Source organism: Odontesthes bonariensis, chromosome 10 (genome assembly GCF_027942865.1).
Source record: "Odontesthes bonariensis isolate fOdoBon6 chromosome 10, fOdoBon6.hap1, whole genome shotgun sequence".
Taxonomy (NCBI): domain Eukaryota; kingdom Metazoa; phylum Chordata; class Actinopteri; order Atheriniformes; family Atherinopsidae; genus Odontesthes; species Odontesthes bonariensis.
The window spans coordinates 33,976,262-34,000,272 of NC_134515.1; the positions used below are offsets into that span (position 1 = coordinate 33,976,262).

Here is a 24,011-nt window from a genome sequence, read left to right on the forward strand (position 1 = left end):
GTAACTCCATCAGTAATTACAATTCATATTTGCTGAAGGCTGCCAACAATAACATGATTATGTTGAGGCTGCATACAGCAAGGTGGGCAGTTTAATCTGTGGTTGTTGCTGTCAGTTGTTCCTTCATGAGCAGCCATCAGATCGTCTTCCTGCTACACAGCTTTGTCTGTTTCCCAGTGTGGTCTGACTGAAGGTTAAGCCAGTTTCCTCAGCGTGCCCTAGAGTGGATGGATTATGTCACTCATCGTTGGAGAATTCTGTCCTTAAATGGGAATCTAAAGCAGCCACATTCAGGGTCTTTTTTTTTCTGCTTTAAGGATAGAACATGACATGCTCTAGCTAAATATAGCAATCCATTCTTGGAATTGGTTCAAAGACCTTGTAGATTTTACTTTAGAATTGATCGTATTTCAGATGCTCTACCAGGGATAAGAAAACATCAGCCTGTATCCGAGTCCATTATTATGAAGCACTCGCTGGTCGTGGTCTATCATATTTTTGATGACGGGGATTTGTCAGTTCAACTGTCTTGACTCCTTTGCCTTTTGCATAGACCTGTAAGCATTTCTGTTTCAGCTCTCTGATCTCCTAATAAGGAGAAAATCGGTGCCATCACCCTGGCCTTATCTGTCATGTGACAGATGGAAAAATCATTCTGCTGTATAGCATAAAAAAACAAAGCTCCTGTCTTAGTTTGTAACTTGTTCCACATTTAATTTACAAAATATATATATATATATATATATATATATATATATATATATATATTTTTTTTTTTTTTAAATTGAATTAGTTCTACCTGATGTGATTGATTCATTTCATTCATCCATTTCCCACACATAAACTACTGTTAATGTAACATATGGTTACGATCAGGGTGCTTATGATTGGAATTTCTGTCCTTGTGGTCAACAACACGATGAATCAAATTACTGATTGACATTCAAATTTTTGAGCATGTTGATGGAAAGATTGTAGATGATGGTTTGTGGCCTAAAAATGAAAAACGATAAATGGCCACAGTGAAATCTCTTCTGGTGATCTTTGACCAGTTTATTTATTTATTTTTTTTTTAAAGAAAATAATTTTTGTTCCCCCAAGGACAGCTTAAGCTCGGTGTGTGGGAATAACATTCACATGTCATCATCGTTTAAAGGGATAGTTTGCCTCTTTTGACATGAAGCTGTATGACATCCCATACTAGCGCCTGTTACGGTGTTTACTGCTCGGAAGCAGGAGACTGCTTGGTCTGCACTTCGGTCTGCACGGTCTACACAGCACGCAGTGATACGAAGGGAGAAAAAATGGCGCCAAGCGATTGTGAGGTCTGACTTTTTCTGGACGAACGATTTTGTGAGAAAAATGTATTGCTCTTTTGAACACATATTGTTTTGAGAAGCAAAACGCTTTATTTTTTACACCCCAGCCAACTAGCCGGACTACCTTCATCATCGCCAAAACGAGGCTGGAACTCGGCTCACAGGACGAAGCGGGGGGTAAGAAAATGTTCATAAACGATATTGCTAGTATGGGATGCCATACAGCTTCATGTCAAAAGAGGCGAACTATCACTTTAAGCTAATATGACAAAGCTGTTGGTAGGGATGAGGAATCTTTCCAAAAAATCACATTGCAATCTTTTGATTCACAAACATGTCTGTGTTTGCCTTGACACAAAGCATTCAGTCACTTTAAAGGCTGAACTTTTTGTGCACCACGCTATTCTGTGTGTACAAATGAGTTGCCATTTCGATGCTTTGGGAGTCCACTATTACCATTTAGCTTCAGCTGCATCTGCATGGATGAACTCTCACATTGCACTGTAGCTGGTGATGGCAGTCAACCGTTTCACCAAGACCGAGGGCAGAAACCGAACATTCATCCCTGTTGTGTTTTTTGCCTCTGTGAGCACTGAGCACCTAAGTTCTGATCGAACCCATTAGTCCATCAGCCAAATAAATGGATAAATGGTCGCAGCTCCCGACACATAGGGCAAGATTTAGTATTCAATTCTGCTTGTTATTTGACAGAGATAACTTTTAAGTATCAGCATCGCCCTCAAGTGGAGGATGTCACAAGGGGCAAAACCATGACTGCCAGCATCAGCTCCATTCCAACAATACTGTAAGTTAGGAGTCCAGTCTTTGCAGGAGGGACAGATGAAAAACTTCAGGCAGCACTGCAGCAGCAACCTGACCAGCCTGGAGATATGGAAACTGGAGGATTATACATTTCTTCTTCGTCTTACTGCTATCTCAGTCGCCAAAGTGGTAAGCTAGCCTTTGCTAGTAGCTATGTTCACGGGAGAGAATAGACCGACCACCATCACCTCTCTTTGGTCTGGGAAGAACAGAGACCGTTTATTCTGCACATGCTCACAGAAGCATCCAGTGCACACAGGCACATGACCTCACTAATTAAGGCTATTTAACATGGCTTTGCTGTTCATATTATTAAATATGCTTAACAGAAACGCAAGACAGGGTGCAATGGGGGTATCTGGTTAGCAGCAACTGAACTTTCTATAAAAATACTGACCTATTGCATCACAGTGACCCAGTCTGTAGGACTTTTCCAAAAAAGCATATCGCATGCCAAATTTAGAGCGTCCGTGATGAGGTCACAAGATGGTGACCGATCACCCACTTCTATCTTTACCAAGCAGCATTTATAGTTATAAATATGAGTCCAATGTTCACACTTCAGACTTTTCCAATTTGGTATCCATCAGTTCCTGAGGGTAATTTCTCATAGTGCAGCTGCAAAATGTTCCCAATGTTCACCAGCTAGTCTCCAACTGGTTTGGCAATGGGCCTGTTTTGTGCCATGGGTTTTAATGTTTTGCTGGAAATGGCTGGGGCCCCTACAAATCGTGTCACAGAACACTAAAAATGAGGCATAACTGTAAAATGATAGGTGGACGGCTGAATAAAAGCTCTAAAGGAGTGTGTTTGTTTGCTTAGAAATATAAATTGCATATATGAATATATATTTTTTTAAGTAATACAAGTACTCCAAGATATTTCTTGTTTTGTTTTTATAAATTACTTTCTCCCGTGTGGTCAAAGGGTAGCTTCTTACTTTACAGAGAGCAGCTCCCGTTCTTTAGAATTGGGACAAACCAACTGTGTTTCAGGCGGTGAAATAAACACGGGCATCTCCTGACAGGGTCGCAACATCCTTTCCTATATGTGGACAAAGATGCCAGTGTTGGAGACTCACTGAGCACACTGGTAATTTGGATGTGTGTGTTTTTTTTTTTCCCAACTAAAGCACACAGTACAGTAACCACAATGGAAACGCACTGACCACAGCGCTTGCTCTCAGAATCCATATTCTCCCGCCAGGAGGGATTGCATGTGTCCGACTCAGAAGAGAGGTTTTGGGTGGAGTATCACTTTAATGTTTGCTTTTCATTTCTTCTCAGACTGCACAGTAAATGCTATTTTGTGCTGGGTGTCTGCTCCGCTTTACCTGATTTGTGGCCATTAAAAATGGATAGGCAGTAAAATGATAAGACCCAGTTCTGCTTAATTTATTTCTTGTTCATGGTGAATGACATTGTTTGTAAGGCTTGTGCTACAAACACATATTTTTCCTTGTTCAGCCAGTTGATTCAATGACTGGAGGCCCTTTTTTTGTTTGACCCAGAGCACCACCCAGGACTTAATAGATTATAGGCATTGAATACATACCATTTTAAATGTGTTTGAGAGTTTTATTTTAATCAAGCCTTGATATATAAATGGATTCTCATCCATGTGAACTGGTTTGGAAGTAAAGTGAACGTGTCCTGTTTTGGCCTTGTTGTTCAGTGAAAGATGATTTGATGAGAATATCTCTTCATGAAGAACGACGATGATTTTTAATTATCGTAAATGGAGTGGCACATTTAAATCTCCGTTTGATGAGAATGATGCGCTGTAGCCGCTGAACCGTGAAAGCAATGTGACAGAGCAGACCTTGAGGGTAGAAAGAACAGTGTGATCTCAATTGTTTGACAGGGAATCAGTTTCATGATCTACTTTCTGCTTTTGTTTGATTTAATTTGTTCATTTTTTTTGGTTCAATTTGCTTTATAATGTTTTATTCATTTATCTCTTTCTTTTTTTTTTTTTTTCCATCCAAATCACAGTTATTAGTAATGATGATGGGATACCACTTATAGGAACTACAAAAGAAAATGATGACAGTGGTTAAAGTGCACTTGACAATAATAGGAAGTATACAGTGTCCCACTTTCCATTCTGCTATTAGAGAGGCGCCTAGTTCATCGAATGGTGGGCTAATTGCTGCGTAAGTAAGCTCTGTATTTGCCACAGTTTATTGATCTATCACTTAACACTTAATGAGATCTGAATCAAGGTAGAAATACAGTATTTGGAGGCCCGGTTACTCAGGTGTTATTGTTTATGCTACTTTGTAGTTTTACTAGGTGCACTGTAAAGAATTTCCCTGTAAAATAACATTATTAACGTTATTTTACAGTGCAACTACTGTTATTTATTTTAACAGTATATTACCGTTTATTGGATTACAGTATATGACCGTAGAATAATGGTAGGTGTTGTAGTTATTTTACAGTGCAACTACTGTTATTTATCAAAAAGTATAATACTGTTTTTTGGATTACAGTACATGACAGTAGGATAACTGTGTTTTAGTAATTTATTTAACAGTATAATAACGTATTTTGGATTTGGACAGCAATTCATTACAAATACTGTTTTATGCTGTTAAATTACAGTTATCTACTGGTATTGTTAAATGACTGATTTAACTATTAATTTACATGTGAGGGATGAATATTCAACAGTATTTTACAATTATTGTCAAATACAGTCGGATACTGTTGTAAATATACAGCAATTCGTTACAGTGTGGCTGTTCCATTGGTGTATGAATGTATGTGATGGAGGGGGAAAAAAGCACTCAGTAGCCTGTAACCTTTATAGACTAAGGCATGTGTGAATGGGTCTGAGTGCTCAACTAGACTAAAAAAGCTCTATATACAGTCCATTCAGAAAGTATTCAGACCCCTTTCACTTTTCCCCTTTTTAGTTATATTGCAGCCTGATGCTCCAGTCGTTTAAATCATTTTTTTAATCACATTAATCTACACTTATGACATGGTGAAAACAGAATTTTTGAATTTTTTGCAAAAATCTCTAAAATTGTAGCATAAGGCTGCAACATGGCAAAAGGGAAAAAGGTGAGGGGGGGTCTCAATACTTTCTGAATGTACTTTGAGTACAGTCTGTTTACTATTTACTGCACTGCATTTCAGTGTGGAATAAAACGGACATTTCTGTCTGACACCAGTAGCTTCTAGTTTCTCCTCAGATTAAGATGGTACACAGAACACATTGTGCAACCTTCTTCAAAAAACAACATTCGTAAGATTACATCCTAATCTTGGATGTTTGACTCCTTAAAAGGACAATAAACTTTTGAAATATTCTCATCTTCAGTGGTTTTGAGCGAATAAACTAAACTCATACTGTTGTTATTAAGTGTCTGTATAGGTTACATAGCACAGGTACTTGGTTGTCAAGTCAAAATGTGTTCACACAGCTCCAACACCTGGTTCTGTAGGGGGCTTTAAGAGATGTACACACACGTATATTCTTAAAGTGATCAATTCACATATAATACAGGAAATGTTGTACTTGGCAGTCTACAAAATATTGTCAGGGCAGCTTGTCACAAGAGTTTTCAATCCTTAACTAGTTTGCTTGGAAGTGGACACAAATTTGCTTGGATTAAAGCTGCGGTCGGCAACTTTTCTTTAGTCATATTAGCTTGAACTGTCATGGTATTCTGGAAGTAGAATATTAAATAGGCTGTTTAGGAAAAATAACGAAATCTGTAGCTCCCTCTGAAGCCTGTAATCATGCTTGCAAAAACCGAGCGCTCCCGGCTGTTTTTAACCAATCAAGTTAGGGTGGAGGAATCCTACCTGTCAATCACAGCTTGTGCACACGCTGCTGAGCGTGAATCTGCCCCAGCTTGTGTGCGCTCACACTGGTGTGAACTCACGTGCACAACCTCGTCCACAGAGGGGGAGGGGTTTGGGGGGCGAATCGGAGCTTGTTAGAGGTTGGGGGAGGGACCTGAAAGTTGTATCAGTTCGAATTTTCCGACTTTAGACTCGGAATTTTGAAAACCTGCCGACTGCAGCTTTAATCGGATTAACCAAACGTATCGTTAGTTTAAACTCTCAACCGCTGTGGACGAACATTTTAGCTTTTGCATCCCAACCTGTGATTATTTCATTTCTGACTGGGCCAGCTTTGATGAAAGGCTTTGAATGAATACGTTTGCTAGCTTGCTGATTTGTATTGGTGTCACAGTAGGTTTGGTGTCCTGCACATCAGAACACCTCAAGCTGTTTGTCTTGATCATGAATTCTACTTTTCTTATCAAATCTAGAGGAAAGTACACTGGTTGCCTCTGTTTTTTTTTGTTCTCTTTTGCCAACGGGGGAAGAGTCGCATCCGTGCTTCATATCCTTGTCAACCAACTCTACTGAATCACATGTCTCCCACATCCTCCTAGACTTGTGGGAGAAAAAATGTGATGATGTAGCGGAGTGAAATAACTTGGCAAACCTCTCGCACACGTGGCGATGGGCACAGATCAGCTCATTTTCTTCAAATGACTGCAGTTTCTGTTGAGTGTCAGTATGTCGGCAGGTGGAATCCCTCTGTAGTAACAGCTGCTGCATAGATGGGTAAGCCATATATATCCTGTTATATATTGGCTAATTTTCTCTGCACTGGAACATAGACATGGGGAAGGAATTTTGTTTATCAAAAACTCAAGTAATGAAAACATAAGGGATTATTCCTATATTTAGCAAGCACAATAAACATGCAAGCATTCCTTCTCAGCAGCTCTCATCCTCATTCTTTTTCCATCCTTTTCCTGTCTTTATGGGCTTTTCGACCTTTTCCCATCCTCCCACTCAGTATCTCCGTCTAATTTTGTTTCTATGCTTCTGCCTCCCTCTCCTCTCGAGCACCCACGCCCTTTCTTCTCTTCTTCCTCCTTGGGTCTCGTTCAGCCTTCAGCGTGGTCGCAGATAGCTGGGGGGGGGGGGGTAACGAGGCAACACCGGCTAACTAACAACCTGCTTCCTGCAGAGTTGTGAAACGTGTTTACAAAAATAGAAAATGGACAACCTCGGTGTAGAATTGGAATAGATGGAATGGGCAGTGGGAGGAAAATCAGACCAGCACAGCAGATTTCCAGCACACAGAGATGGAAAACCAGCTCGATAAATGTCAGAATGAGTACTAACTGGAGCCGAAACGAGAGAAGTGATTTGGAAAATGAATCTGCACATAAAGTGAAAATGCTTCAAATAAAATTTTTGTTTTCTTTTTTTGAAAAATATCAAACTTATAGCTAATTAAATATTCTTTCTTGCATCAGCAAGGATTGTCATATTCATCTGGCCACTTAGCTGATGGCCACTTGAATATAGCCAGCAGCTGCCTGCAAAGATACAGCTAAACTCTGTCAGACTCCTAATGTAAGCTGTGATGTGCTGCAGACAGCTCTGAGAGTGTTGAGAAACAATTGAAGGTCCGTGTATACTCTCGCAGCAGTGTGTCGCAGTGAGCTTGTCGCAGACACGACGCAGTTATTTTTGATTTATGCCTACTTTTGAAGCGCTGTCTGTGCTATGTTAATCCCACGCCACAACGCAAGAGGGACAATCACGAACAAGCTAGGATTGTGGGTGTTACGGTTACAGAGGTCATTCAACAACAATGGCGACTGGACGAATGCGCACTTTGATTGAGATGCAGCTGATCGATCTAGAAATAGAAGAAATATTGCTACTACTGGAGCTGGCAGAAAGAATCGTCATGGTTAGCACGGTTAGCGTCACCATTAGCCGGTTAGCAAACCGGAAATACGCATAGTGTAGAGCGGATGTAGAGTTGACCAATCAGAGGCCTCCTTTCTCTCCTCCCTGCGGCGATGTCTGCGGTGAGTTACAATTTTGGGGAGGTGCACCAGAGTGTCTGCGTAAGGGGCGGGGGCATGTCTGCGTTAACTGCGACACACACGCAGACGACCTGGTTTCCGACCATAAATCAGCCGGAATCGGAATGATTGGACTACAAAATATTGTTTTATAGCGTTTTTAGTGACCCCTCGATTGCGATTCTGTTCCGTTTAAGTTTCCCTGTTGATGCATATCAAACATGTTCCACTATCTCTGTAGGCTACAACAGGCTGATATGGGGGCAGATGAGTTGACTGGGCTGGGCTGTGAATAGGTCGTCTTGACATTTTTCTTTTATGTGCATACATATGCATGCTCCACCAGTCTAATTTCATCTATAGTGGAATTTACTGTAGCATTTTTCAATCCCTGTACTCATGGTGTTTTCCGTTTCTCTTTGCATTGCTGATAATACTCCACGAAGAGCCCATCTAACTCCAGCTCGAACGTAACATTTTCTCTTGAGCGTTGAAGAGGACGATGCGCAATTCACAGTATTCAATAAGCGAAACTAGAGGACTTAATAGATGAAGAAAGTCTAAACCCCGCAGTGTTTTCACTATTTTCACACCATTGTCCTTCATTCACTCCCCTTAGAACGAGGTGAATCTGGCACACGTGGCTGGAGGATGTGGTTGATGCGAGCTTTGCTGGGGTAGTGGTGCTGGCAATGCTGGGCCTGTTGGTTCTGGAATTAGACAGAAAAAGGGAGAGACTGATGTGTCGAACCAAATCATACAAAACCCAGCACAGTTCCTGGTTTTAAGGTAACAAAATAGGAAAAATGCCAGGCAACCTACTTTTTAAAGGCATTGCATGTAAAACATATACTTTTTCATTACAATGTCTTTGAAATGTTTGCACTTTTATCCCCCCCAAGTGCTCTGGGTACATATTTTTGACTTGGATATTGAGTTACCACCACATTTCCTTAACATTCAATAACCCGAAGAGCAGCTTTTCACAGTAAAGTTGTTTATATAAAACAAAAGAGACTTTGAGAGAGATCGGACTCTTAAGTGCATTTATCTCTACGACTTGTTTCATTCACAGAGAAGTGACTGCTGTCTGTTTGGGATACTCAGTCATTCTCTAAAATCTGTCTCTCTTGACACATTTATTTTGGTAAAACTGAAGACTCATGAATGAGTATAAATGCACAGTTGATGCATCATTTTGAAATAGAAGTGTGTGCAGGCCCGGAATGGAGAATTGGGAGAGTCACTTTTGGGCCGGTCGAGAATTTTATTTTTTGACATTTGTCACGTTAGTCCATCTTCACTTAAAATAGGCTACACATGTCCCGCATTCTGACATTGCAGCCTCTGCATGGGCTGTACCATACGAGGGAGTTTTCCCCTCCCGAATAGAGTTTGTTGGTTGGGTCCATAGAGCCTGTCTTTTCCAATAGCTACCGATAGCTGGGCCAGTATTGTGCCAAAAAGTTAGTCTGCCAGAATCTGATTTCCGGCCGTGGGAGCGGGCACAGCAGCCCGTTGAGCTGTAGCGCAAAACCGTCTGCTTTTCTCTGGATTAAGCGGTCATAATATCAGTAGCGGCTCGTGGTCTGGAAAATAGGCGGGGCAGATGATCTGCGTTATCAAAATGCAAGCTTTTATGGAGCATACGCAATAGGCCAATAGTCTATGGAACCATACGCAGGGGGAGATGTGCGCACTCGCATAAAAGTCTGCCATACAACAAACACAAAAGCCCCATGAAAATGAGCGAAGAGAAAGTTTGTGAAGGGAATTAATACTGCCTACATTTCAATTAGAGGGAAACTTGTCGCAAAGCATTACCTAGCATGGCTAATTTCATGGCACAATTCAGATGCGCCTTGCTGGACTCGTGTTTTTTTTGCCTTTTCCGAAAAATGCTTCATGTCACACACACCGACAGTGCTCCACATATCCCCTTGTCCCCCCATGCCAGGCGATTGGAAGAGCAAGCATGGGAAAACAGAACATTTTATTCCTATTGGAACAACCAGAGAGCCAGGGCTTTTTGTCATACCACGCACGGGAAAACGTCCGATTGAAAGACCTACCCTTATCCATTGTTTGCTGAACTATATTAATATCAGGTTTATGGGGGCCGAGGTTTTTAATAGCCAATTTTGTTCCCAAATCTAGTCTTTCAAATGAGTTCTCCAAGAGAAACTCAACGCCATTGAGTACAGGTTCGATGCTAGCAGCCATGGTTAAAACTTCACTCACTGTAGCCTACTATCAGACTGACTCGCTCCTGAGCTTGTGCAGAGTAATATAGCAGTAGGCGGGACAGTGTGTAGCAACGTTTTTAGCTAGTCTTGGGGAAACCTAAGCTAGCAGACAAGTAACCTACTGTACATGTACGAAGCTGTCAACACATTGTTTACTGTCTCAACATTGCTTTGCTCATCAAGCTAAGATATTTCATTAAATCACTCCCAGTTTCCCATTTTGCAAAGACTTCGTTCACAATCACTTAAACTTTATAAGATAGCAACTATAAAGTAAAATCTTTACCTACCACAAACGTGAATCCGGATTAAACAGCCAATATCCATCATCAAATCCGACATAGTTATCCGTTTTATCCAACAAGTTTGTAGGGGAATTTGGCGGCACTGAAGTTCCCACTGGCTAGATGGGCGGAGTAATATTTCTTAAACCCTTTGAGTCCTTTCCATGTCCAGGGCAGATCATACACCTGCCCCAATAGCATCTATACAGGCGCGCTAAATGTAACATGATATTATGCTACGTAGGGGCCTACAGTGATTCTGATTGGTAGAATGTGCTCGAGAGTTCGGCGGGGCCGGGCTTAGCTGAGGGCAGACCAGGCATCTGCCCTGGCCAATGGCCATAGATCTAACGTTAAGCAGCCACACTGGAGGTAGGCTATATTTCAGCGAAAATAAAAACAGATTCCACTCGCAAAGTCCGTCACAAGCCACAATATGGTGTAATACGATTCCCACTGTGATTGAAGTTGAAATAAATATTTTATCTATAATTTATAATTATCTATATTTTATCTATAAAAGAAAGGTTGGGGGTGTGGAAGGCGGGGCTCTGCCCATCCTGCCCAAATACAGCGGCCGCGGCTGCATAATATGCAGATACACACAACTACCTAAAAACTTTCCTGAAAAAGTCCTCTCTTGAAGGTTATACTGTATGTACTGCATGTAGTGAGGTGGCACAGGAAGGTCAAGAGGATGGTGGCGGACTATCATATATGAAAAAAACAGAGATGGAGCTTAAAAGCAGGACCTGTTCCTCCTGCAAAAACTGTGTCATTTGTGTCCATATAAAGGTGGGTTATGAGATGTTTTCTGGAGCATTTTTTATCATATTGTCTGAAAACTTCCTCACGACCCCATTGCACCCACTAAAATAGATTGTTTGGGGGAAAAAAAAATTTTTTAGTCCATTGTAGAGGGTGTAGCAAGAGGAAATGTCTGACCAATAGAAGTAATGATGAGAGTTACTTCTATTGGATTCTGACATGCCAATCAACCGTCAGCCCTCCTTACCCCTCCCCCCTGCACGTTCACAGGCTCGTGACTCGTTCATGTGTTTTGAAGGCGTGGTTTCGAGGGGTGGGCTGAAGGGAGAGGCAAGGTTGTGTATTTTCAAAAATATAGCTTACAGGAACCGTTTTTCCAAGATCTCATACCCCATCTTTAATACTCTCACAGTACAACCTCCTCACAGACGCTTATCATGTCATTGAGTTAGCATATAAGTTTCAGTTGACTTTGTCCATCACACAGGTTGCATGTGAGAGAAGCTTCTCGGCCTTACAATTTGTGAGGAATAGGCTACGAGTTTGAGTCGGGTCATTGAGTAGGGACAACTTGGAGGCTTTCATGATAATGTGTACAGAGAAGGAAATCCTCATGTCGATAAGCAATGACACAGTTAAAGATAAAGTGGCTGAAACCAGTGCACTGCTTGGGCGGTAATTTATGCTGTTGGTGCTAATCGCAATATAACTGTATACTGTACTGTAAACATTAGGTCAATATGCCTCTTTGTTGAAGAGTGGGATACGTTTCAAATGCTTTATTTTTTTTTTTCTGCTTTTGTTAATTTATCAACCTATCCTTGTGGAATAGTGGAATATTTTTTGTTAACTTCTATTTGTTGAACCATGGTATCAATTAAAAAAAAAACTAGAGGATAGTAAGAGCTGAACTGTTGCTTCATTTATCCAATTTCCACTACCATGGAAAAAGTGAGCCAGTCTTGGGCCTGAAATTCCCGGGCTGAAAAGGGGCCCCACTCTGGCCCTGTGTGTGTGTATGAAGGATGGGTGTGACGGATTCTCATCAAACACTCATGATTCACAGCTGAGTCAGAAGCAGGTGGCTCAACTGGATTGAGACCACGAGTACTCCCCAGCACACACACACGCACACGCACACACACACACACACACACACTCATACAAACAAGGGGATTCCCTATAGCCTGAGGTCTGGTATGGTGCTACAACAGTCTCTGTCTAATATGTCCATCTGTCTTACCGCTTCTCTCCACTGCCAGTGACACCTTGAATGATCACGGCCTCTGTGGAACACACAAATCAAACGGGACACAGTGTTGCTTTTAATATCTCTTGTAACAACACCTGAACTGGCCTCCAAAGATGAGCATTTGATATGGGAACGTCCATGTGATCCTGTGGTTCCGTGTCTTGTGAAAGCTGAGCAGTATTACGATGCTCTGGCTCAAGCGGCTATTGATTGACCCAGCTGCTGCTAAGTGAGCTGTTCTAACAAAAGAAGCCGTTTTCTCTCTTCAGAGTTCTCCATTGTGCAATCCTGCCATCTGTTTAACAGATGAGGGATTTAGAAGATTAACAGAATCAAGTGTCTTTGTACTTTTTTTGGTTATTAAGTAGTTTTTCTGTGAACATGCAGCAAATACCGTGATATAGGAGTTGCATTGTCTTCCCCAGGAGTGATAACTTTTACATTTCTTTTTGCTTTAATCAGTCAGGCTTGCGTTTTGGGAAGCAGGTAGGTGTAGGCTTCCATTCCCGCTACCTGATGACGTATCTTTGAGGAAACTGGTAGTGGACTTCTTCACTGTGTTGGTTAGCAGTGGTTGAGAAGAAGAGTGTATACTTCAGTTAAGATTTGGTTAGCTTCCTGAAGTGTTGTCATCACTGGGAGGTTTCCAGGCAACCACTTTATTTCCAAGAATGCCCATGATTGACTCTAAACCATTGCCTGACTCAACCATGCACGTAACCGTGCTGAAAGATGAGTGGAGCGAAGGTCATAGCTTGAGTTGGCCACTCAGTTGGTCCACTGCTCTTGTCCAAGTATAGATCTCTGTTGTGTGTTCTCTGTTCTCCAGGTACGCATATACTGCGTTAGCAGTGTGGTTTGGGATCTTATCCTGTCATGCTGAGTTATGTCTGACTCTAATGCTTTCTGCGCTTACCTATTACATTTAAGACAAAAAATAATTGATAAATAATAGAGCTGGTGGCATGTTGAGTGGTGACATCACTCTTTTATTTATTTATTTTTTATTTTTGTATCACAAACGGGATGATTCGTAATCGGCGTCCTCTTTTACTTCCAGATCTGAGCCGGGGACAGAAACTGAAAGTTCAGAAAGTCCAGCCAATCAATAAAATCTAACTGAACGTATACATTTTGGAGTAATTTCACTCGCATTTGGAGGATTGCAAGGTTAACAGTTCTTTTTCCTGTTTGCCCTATCTCTTGTCTATTTAAGACTCCTCCCGAAAGGCCCAATCTGCTCTGATTGGTCAGGAATAAAAGCAAAGTGTGAGGCAGTTTTTTTAGTCATTAGGGGACTTAATTGTATTAAATTGACTGTCTACATATATATATTTTATTTTTTGCACTTTTCTTGTCTTGTTGACCACCACTTTACAGTAAAAGCCATGATACATTCCAGCCTGGGGCGGTGTGGAGTTCAGTACCTTTCCCAAGGACACTTCTACTTCCTGAGCCACAGCTGTTGCATATTTACAAAAATAACTGCTGGATTGATACAAAGCCCTACACTTTTTTTTTTTTTTTTTTTTCACTTTTTTTCACTTCTGAAGTTTTATGACAAAAAAAGAGGAAGTAATCTGTGGATTTATTGATGAGTAATGGTGGGAGTGAGCATCATTTTTCCATTTTGGAGCAATGGCATTCGTATACTGTATGCTGCTCCTCCCAATGTTTGCTTGTCCAAGCTGGACTGATTTTTTGGTTTGGCTCTAGCTTTCTGAAGAAGCAACCGTGCCCCTTTTGTTTTATTCATCAGTTCACTCGAGACTTTTCCACAGCAGCTGATGCTAATGGTGTTTGTCAGGCTTCTTATCTCCTCTTCCGCGGCTGATTCATAATGCTTTCAGGCATAGGAACCCTGTGCACTCTTTTAGGATGGCAATTATACAGGAATGACAGATCACTCTGAGTATCAGTGCACAGTGAAAAGAAGATTGAAAATCAAATTGAGTTTCCAGTGTTATTGTTGATAATTCTGTATGTCTGACAGCGTAGATGGAGCCTACTGCTGTGAATTAACAGTAATCCAGAGACCCTAAAGTGCCAGCGAGGGAAAGAGATGCACTGAAAGCCTCTTTTAAGTTGCACAGAGACTGTCTACCCGGCTTCCCAGAAAGTTTTCACAGTATGTGTGTAAATGGCCAACTGCTGAAGTGCTAACACAAGCTGTATGCCAAGTTGCGATATTCACGTCACCAGGGGAAATTAGATCCTCAACACCCAGCCCAGATCCCATAATGAGAGTAAGGATATGGGGCAACTATGCAAACCAGAGTTGAATTGTCAGGGCTTTTATTTATTTATAAGAGGAAGACCTAAGAGGAACAACAATGCTAATCCCAATGAGGAAATCTAGCTCCCTTATGTCTGAAGTGGGCTCGCTGTTGACCAAGCAGCTGCTGACATCATGTGAATGGACAGTGGCCACACCACATTGGTGGGGGGTTGAGAGGCAGCAAGCAGGAGGGCAGAGAGCTGACTAGTGTTGTGGTGCTCTGTCTCTGAACACACTGCAGGGGGAATGGATTGCAAGCATTGGTAAGCACCTGAGAGCGGAGGAGGCAGCTAAGACAGCTTTGGTAAGAAAGACTGTTGATAACCTTTGTCTACGAATGCATTGTTTAACAGCAAGAGCTGTAATGACCTAGAGTTGTTGAGTAAGCTTTTTGTACCACCGATTTATTTCTCATAGAAACGGAAACCGTTCTTTTTGAACATTGGGATTGCATCGCACACTGATAATCTTTGGGTTTTGAATGTAAGCAACACAGAGATAATTATTATTTTCTGCTTTTTATTTGCTTGTTCAATGGTGTGTCCTGGCCTGTCGAGCCAACCGTTCACAACCCAAAGACGCAAAGTAAACAAAAGCATAGAAAGCTTTCATAGACCAACTGAAACTGACAAATGTTTATTTTTCCCTAAAAGAAATGACACTCATTAGCACTCATAAATCAAATGAAGTGACGCTGGAAAACTTTTTGACAGTCGGGTGACCTCCATTCACATGGAAAGTTTCTACCTTATCAATATTTGCTGCAAAATTATGACTGTCCTGAAATCAGCTGCCTCGGTGGCTTTAATGGATATTTAATATCTTTAAAGAAGCCAGATAATGAGTTTATTAAACACAAACCAGACTTAAAGGGATAGTTCGCCTCTTTTGACATGAAGCTGTTTGACATCCCATACTAGCAATATTATTTATGAACATTTTCTTACCCCCCGCTGCGCACTGTGAGCCGAGTTCCAGCCTCGTTTTGGCATTGACGAAGGTAGTCTGGCTAGTTGGCTGGGGCCACAAAAATAAAGCGTTTTGCTTCTCAAAACAATATGCGTTAAAAAGAGTAATACATTTGCATCACAAAATCGTTGTGCAGGAAAAAGTCAGACCTCACAATCGCTTGGCGCCATTTTCTCTCCCTTCGTATCACTGCGTGCTGCCACCTGCCGACAGCCGCGCCTGTTACGTTGTTTGCTGCTCGGAAGCAGGGGACTGCTCGGTCTGCACTTCGGTCTGCACGGTCTACACAGCAGGCAAGTGATACGATGGGAGAGAAAATAGCGCCAATCGATTGTGAGGTCTGACTTTTTCCTGCACAACGATTTTGTGATGCAAATGTATTACTCTTTTGAACGCATATTGTTTTGAGAAGCAAAACGCTTTATTTTTTAAACCCCAGCCAACTAGCCGGACTACCTTCATCAACGCCAAAACGAGGCTGGAACTCGACTCACAGGACGCAGCTGGAGGTAAGAAAATGTTCATAAATAATATTGCTAGTATGGGATGTCATACAGCTTCATGTCAAAAGAGGTGAACTATCCGTTTAAAAGGCTCCAGTGGGACAACAGTGGGCAGTCCATCACAGACATTCTGTACAATATATCTTTATAAGAATGTGAATAAGAATAGAAAGTTGAAGTCAGTAATTTAGTTGTTTATAAAAATTCAAGTTGGCTCATTTATACTTTCAAGTGTAAAGACTGAGCATGTTTCAGATCAGTAGTTTTTCATGAATTTAAACAATTACAGAAATAATTGAAGCAATAATAACAATTGAAAAAAAACAATGTCAGTTGTTATAGCAACTATTCGTATATATAAAGTCACTTTGCATATCTATTTGCATTATACAAATCGTAGCAGGTGAACAACAGCAGCATGAGCAGCCGCCTCCTGCTGGAAGTTTATCATGGCGGTTAGCTTGGCATGTATCCTAATGCACTTCCATTAAAGTGCTCCGACCACAGCTGAGAGCCGGCAGGAAGAGGGTAAACATGTGCACAGAACACCATCACCAGCATCCCTCCATGGAAACCTGGTAATGATCTCACAGTAGGATTTGATTCACATGTGCAGGCAAGCCGACTAATTAAACAAACAAATGGCAATTAGATGGGACTCCCATAATCTGCATAACAAATGAGCCAGTGGAGATGAAATGGGCGAACATAAGAATGCACACAGAGGATTTCAGTGGTGCAGTAGAGACAGTTTTTTACTCTTCTTAAAGCAGGAGGCACATAATAAATTAATATTAAGATATTTTGACATGTTTACTGGATTTGTTTTATTATTATTTTTTTTTAATTAGATGCAAGATGATGGAGCAGGCACATTTACTCGAAACTAATGCATTCAAACTCATGTACAACGAATAACTCACTGCTGGACATAGCCTGCTCTGTGTTGTCTGTCATTGATGGTCCTCCTGTTTTTCCCTGCAATAGTTTAAATTTGTTTTCACTGAAAAAAAGACACATTCTGTGAGATTATCTAAGAGTGAGTTTAGTGAGTCTCCCTCTTTTAATTGCTACCAAAGGGGCCTGTGTTGGACTGAGTCAGCAAGAGGAACTCTCCACATTGAGGCGTCTCTTCATCCAATGCTGCAGCCTCTTTGTCAGCATATGGGCTGTTCTTTTTTTCTTTTGGGGGGAATTAAACACTCAACTGTGAAGACCCCACCCAACAGTGAGTCACCTCTCTGGGATGAAATACTTTTTATTCTTTCTAAAAGTGCCCTGAAAAGATAACATACCGGGCAGTGCTTGCACTCAGAATAGGCACATAGGTCCAGGGCACCCTAAATCTGTCTCCCAGTTATTGTGGGGAAAAAAATCCCATGTTGATATTAAACAGCTTGAGAGGCTTTGCAGAGCTCCTGTGTTGACAAGAAAGGGATTCAGTATAATTCTCATACCACATATATCACATATAAGTAGTGACTTGAATAGAGTTTAATGGGATAGTTCGCCTCTTTTGGCATGAAGCTGTATGACATCCCATATTAGCAATATCATTTATGAACATTGACTTACCCCCTGCTGCGTCCTGTGAGCTGAGTTCCAGCCTCGTTTTGGCGTTGACGAAGTTAGTCCGGCTAGTTGGATGGGGGCACAAAAATAAAGCGTTTGGTTCTCAAAACAATATGCGTTAAAAAGAGTAATACATTTGCATCACAAAATCGTTGTACAGGAAAAAGTCAGACCTCACAATCGCTTGGCGCTGTTTTCTCTCCCTTCGTATCACTGCATGCTGTGTAGACCGTGCAGACCTGGCTGCCATTACCAATTGAATTCTGCTTTCTTCTTTGCAGTTGATCACATTCACACAGCAACGTGTCTTATTATTATAAGGTTTTCTGTACACAACCTGCAAAACAAAAGAAAGCTCATTTCAGAGGATGAAAGAAGAGAGCTGACATTTTTTGTTTATAAAAAAAAACTTAATAGAAGGGCCTTTGGTTTTTTTTGGAAGTAGTGGCCTTTATTTCTTCTCGTGACATCTTGAGAAACTTCATCCACTGCACAGAATTATTTAGTTCTACCACTTCTTCTTTTGTCTTCCACCTAACCAATTCCCCCTTTTTCTTTTTAAGGACATACTGCATACCGTGCTGAAGTTTTTAGCTCATAGCTGTTTAGAAATCACCTTGGTAAAAAATACAGGGTGTTTAAAAAAAAAAAAATGTATTACAGAAGCAAATGAACAGATAAATGTATGGAAATTGTTACAAAATGAGGAGTAGATATTTGAGGTTTTTTTTAAACTAATTTAATACACCTCTACATGGGCACCATTAGTTGTACGAAGCACATCAAGACGGTACTTGATTTCTTGCCATGTTCGCTGTAGCATAGCCTCATCAATGGTGGCAGTGGCATCAGTGATCTTTTGCTTTAGATCAGGGATGTCCCATATCGTTGTTCGATACTCGATATCTCTAACATAACCCCATAGAAAGAAGTCCAGAAGTCAAGAAATAAATTTCTTGTGCCATGCACGAATTGACAGACGTGACGGTGGATCTCTTCCATACTTAGTTCTGTAGTTTTGCTGAGTCTGCGTATCTGATTTTGTTTCAATAAACCACGACACGCATTTTGTCTTTTTTTTCTTTTTTTTTTTTTAGGGGTTCATTTAACAGTATCTCTTTCATTAACAAGATACCTGAAATACACAAATGCAATGTGATAAACTTTACACTACATAGAACGAATCTGATTCAAGTATGTCATCGATTGCCTTTGTAATGTGTTTTTTTTTTTTTTTTTTTTTTTTAAATTGTAAAGAGACGTTCTGGACACCCTGAAATGTTATGTCTGTCAAATTGTCATCTTTGGCATTTATATTATGAATTTGGTGCTGTGAAAGGCTGTTGGTAACAGTGCCTGAATACATGCTTTAACATGGGTTCTTTGTACCGGTTCCCCATCTCTACTCATCCTCCTGGACCTAACAGCTGCTTTTGACACAGTTGACCACAACATCCTCCTTGACCGTCTGAAATACACCGTTGGACTCTCTGATAACGTACATAACTGGTTCACCTCGTGTCTGACCGACAGAACAGAATACGTTGCCCTGGGCAAAGCAAAGTCACACACCCACAACGTCACCTGCGGTGTCCCTCAGGGCTCGGTGCTGGGCCCCACCCCCTTTATCCTCTATCTGCTTCCCCTGGGCAATATCATCAGGCATGGGGGTATCCTATCATTGCTATGCTGATGACACACAGCTCGACATGAGGACAATCCCCACTTCTCCTGCTTCCCTCTCAACACCAAGCTCCGCACGATGGGCGATCGGGCCCTTTCCTCTGCTGCTCCGAGGCTGTGGAACACCTGAGGGCCCCACAGACTGCAGAGGCTTTTAAATGACCTAAAAACTCACCTTTTCAAGAAAGCTTACTGCTTAAATATCTTTTATGTAGCACTTTGAGATTATTAAATATAAAGTGCAATACAAATCAAATGTATTATTATTTATTATTTTTGTTCAGTTGACTGTTGTTTTGTAGACACAACACTGGCTCCCTCCTTGAGTTGGGTGCAGTTATTTTGATTAAGTGAATGATAAGTCAGACCTTTAGAAAGCCTGGAGAACTTTAGCTAAAGGCAGCTAAAAGATTACACTTTGGAAACTGAAATATAAAGAAAAAATGTGGATCCAGACTTGTGAAAAATGACTGTGTAACACAAAGACGGAACATTTAAATGAAAATTTCAGCATTGGTCAGAAAATCCTGCACCAATTGGTAATTAGTGAAAGCTTCATTGGTTTGGATACCTGATTATGAACCTGTGAGGTACTGGAGCCTCTCTGTGATTTGGCTCCCTAATGACTATAATGTTCAGCGCTGATTCTCAAGATGACGTCTATCAGTGGATCACGCCTGTATCTGCATTTGGGAGCACAGATTGTGTGAGATTAGGAGCATGAAGGGAAATGCCAACCATCCGGAACTCTGTGATATTTTAGAGGTACCACTTTTACTTACTGGGACTGTCAAGCTGCCATTCACATTCCCAAACGGCATGGCCTGCGTCTGCAGCAGCTGCTGACCTCTGAGGGAATGACCCTGCGTGCCTCCTTTTTGACATACTGTACAAATGAGAAAGGAAACAATAAATGGGACCTTTTGGAAAAACTCTGAATGAAAGTGTGAGGGATGAGGTCGTTCCCAGGTCAGCGTGTTCTCTTGTCTGCCAGTTCCTTTTTATTCCCCTCTTTCTTTAGCTTGTTTCCCTTCTGCACTTCCGCTCTCTCATGTTTCTTAAGCATTCGTAGCTTAGCTGCTCAGCTGTTGTGCAATGGCTGGCATGCTTTCATAAAGAGGAAGTCTGTAGCTGTAAAGTTGTCGGTCATGCTCACATTGTCAACAATGAGGCCTTGGATATCTGTGTAAAGCTATGGGGGGGGGGGGGGGGGGGTCAGCGAATAAAGGAGAGCAACTGCAATGACATCTTAGAAATTGTCTCCAGGCTTTCTTTTCATCGGAGGGACAGACTATTTCTGTTCGTACTTTTTAATCTTTTCTGGAGCAATATTGTGGTTTTTTTGCTTTTTTTTTGTCCTCTCCTCTCGAAGGAATTAGCAAGTGTTTTAGTGGTTGTTAGGATCCATGACCTAGTTAAATATGGCCTGAGAACAGGAAGCAGAAGACAGCTGAGAGGGACTGTTTTTCTGGGCCTCTTTCAAGCCCCGCCTGGTTGTTGTTCAAGCTCTTTTCCACTGGTTTTCCATACTGACCAGTGCTCTATCCTGCTCTATCCAGCCCTCCTCTTTTTTAAATGCAGTGTAAGTACCTTTTGGACACAAAAATGTACTCTTTTAGATGGCGATGACTATACAATTGAGAGCTCCTTTTCCTGACTTAATTAGGACAACCAATTAGGACGGATGTCATGGGGTCATTAATCCCTGTGCTGAAATGGAAAGGGCAGTTATTAACACCTTCATCATTCTTATCGATTTGATCTCGGCTGTTTCCTCTCACTTCCACTGGTGATTCTTTGGCCTTTTTCAATAACTCAACATTGTCTCAAGCTGGTATTTTTGTGTGCCTTCTTACTTCTCCTTAAGTAGAAAGGCACAAGACAAAGTGCACTCCCCGCGGTCATTAAGAGGCCAGCTGATGAGGGGGATTTGTTTGCTGCAGAATCTCTGCGTTACTCACATTTTCTCCTCCCTTTCACAGGTGTAATGAGAGCGCGGGTCATGGACAGATGATGGACGTGGGGACGTCATACTCAGACTTTATCAACTGTGATCGCACAGGCCGCAGGAACGCAGTGCCTGACATCGCGGGGAAGGAGGGGAAAGTAGCAGCGAGCACGAGTGAACTCACCAAAGACCTGGCAGAGATGGATCTGAAGGTTCCAGGTCAGTAAAGCAACATTACAGTGTGCTGCAGAGTGAAAAACAAAACATACCTTTGTGCATAAAGTAATCTTTTAAAAGGAAATTAACTTGTGCATGAGTGTGAAATAACTTTCACTGGAAAGTCTACTGAGACACAGTTTAACCACTGGTCTGTTTCTGGTGCAGTTGTCTGTTGGCACGTCTGCTCCCAGCTATACACGGGCCCTTAATTTATTTAGTTTCTTGCATCGGGAAATGATAAAAAAATGCCTTATTCTCACCAGAGGTCCGTTTCACAAAGCAGGTTTAGTGAAAACTCTGAGTTTATTTACCCTGAAATGAGGGAAACTGAGTTTTCCGTTTCACAAAGTGAGGTAACTCAACCCAGAGAAAGGGGGGTAACTCTAGCCTGTTTCACAAAGAGAGGTAACTTAACCTCTCGGTCAGTTACCATAGTAACAGACTATGAACCTAACCTGGTCGGGACCAGGTTTTACTCAATGAACCTCGAGTTTCTCTCTGTCTCCGCCCTCTTTCAGCCACACACGCCATTTGATTTCCTCATTCATTCAGTCAGCAGAGCGAGTTCTTCTACTTCTAGAAGTCCATTAGGCACAGTAGGAGATGACTTTTTTCACCAACATGTCCTTTTGACAGTGATCCCGTGGATGGAGGTGCAGCATTATTGCGCAGAGAATTAAATATTCGTCGGGAGATCGTTATCAGATGTTTTAGCATTTACAGACAATTATCTTTTTGAGCGTTACCATCAGAATCTGTTGGGACAAAAGACAAATAAATATTTGTATGGATATGCTTAAAAAAGATATCTATAGGCCTATTATTTTTTATAAAGGCAGTTGTGTCTTGGGGGGTGGACTCAGAGGATGAGCTCCTTCCAAGGATTCCCTCAGCCACTGGCCTTCCAATATTCTGGCTTAGGGCGGGCATCTGCCTTCTTTCTTTCTGTTGGCTCAGTAGAAGTCTGAGTTAGTTTAGATAGGTTTAATTATTTAACAGAACATGATATAGATGAGAAGACATTTATGTGTGTGAAAACAGCATTATGTTGGGGATAAAACAACTGCACAGTGAAATAGCCACTTAATATTTACTTTACAGTGTAAAACATGATCAAAATGAGGTACCTCCATGCCGAGGTCTCACCTGTTTGAACAATGTTTTTATATTTCATCTTAAACTGCTGCCAAGTGCGCTTCTCCCCCTAATTGCACCTAAATTGCACCTAAATGAATGGGCTACCATTCAAGCAGTTTTCCCCTGTAATATTATTATGATTGCAAAGGACTAAAATTAAACTTGCGCTTTTGTAGCTGCAGCGGTGCACTTATTTCTAAAAACGCCTTGAAACTCGCCGTATGAACGCATTAAGAGTTAGACTCAGTTTGTTGAACCTGCTTTGTGAAACTGACCCCAGGTCCTAAGATTAGGTAAATACAGCCTTAGATGAACAACACATGACATACTACACCGTGTCAATATGTCTTAAAGACAAACTAACTTAAAGCAATACTATGTAACATTTCTACCTTAAAATAACAGTTTGAAAAAAATTGTGCGGCTAGAATGAGTTTTAATATTACGATTGGCCTGTCTCCTATGCCCTTCGGGGGTCTGAGTTGGAATAACTGCGCTATGTAACTTTGCTGGACCGGCCCGGGAGCTGAGCGGAAGTACTTCGACTTGATTTCTGGCACACCTACCGCAAAAACAAATAGACCCCTCTCACGCTCCCAGGTATAAGGCTAAGCTAGCGCAACATTGTCAGTACGATCATCATGGCAGAGGCACCGAAGAAATAGAAGTAGACGTTGACTAATGAAGCAAGGAAGAGAAAGAGAGAGGCCGACAAAGCAAGAGACCGGACTAGAGTGTCGTAACCGTACATTACCTCCAAGCCTGTAGGGGGAGCTCCATAATGGACTTTTTGAGAAGTTACATAGTATTGTTTTAAATGCAGAAGCAGTGTTCACAAACCAAGGACTCCCCATAATTCACTAACTTATTGAACCTTAGCAGCAATAACTTGAAGTCATCAATTGTCTCTATGATGTTTTTGGTCTCTCCCATTTTTGTTGAGGAAATTTGTTTTTTGTTGAGATTTCTTTACGATGTTACTTACTTACGTACTTACTTACTTACTTACTTTACTTTTATTTTTCAGGACATTACACATTAATGAACATATACATAGTGTACATACATGTAAATGTGCCAGATTTTAGCACAAATGCTAATTTCCATCTGGTGTGTGATGCTGTTTCAGTTAATTGATTTTGATGCATTGGAAA

At 41.3% G+C, this 24,011-nt stretch overlaps 1 protein-coding gene across 3 annotated transcripts in view; it reads left to right on the forward strand.

The window, feature by feature from the left end:
- Positions 1 to 24,011, forward strand: part of pkig (protein kinase (cAMP-dependent, catalytic) inhibitor gamma) — a 32,341-nt gene that overhangs the window by 5,933 nt on the left and 2,397 nt on the right. Inside the window, exons 1-2 of one of the 3 annotated variants that reach the window (XM_075475337.1) lie at positions 15,026 to 15,130; positions 21,536 to 21,720. In XM_075475337.1, coding sequence (XP_075331452.1) covers positions 21,564 to 21,720 — 157 coding nt within the window. In that variant the 5' untranslated portion in view covers positions 15,026 to 15,130; positions 21,536 to 21,563. Of the gene's footprint in view, positions 1 to 15,025; positions 15,131 to 21,050; positions 21,136 to 21,535; positions 21,721 to 24,011 lie in introns of those variants that run through there. The other 2 variants (XM_075475338.1, XM_075475336.1) reach the window with 2 other exon arrangements.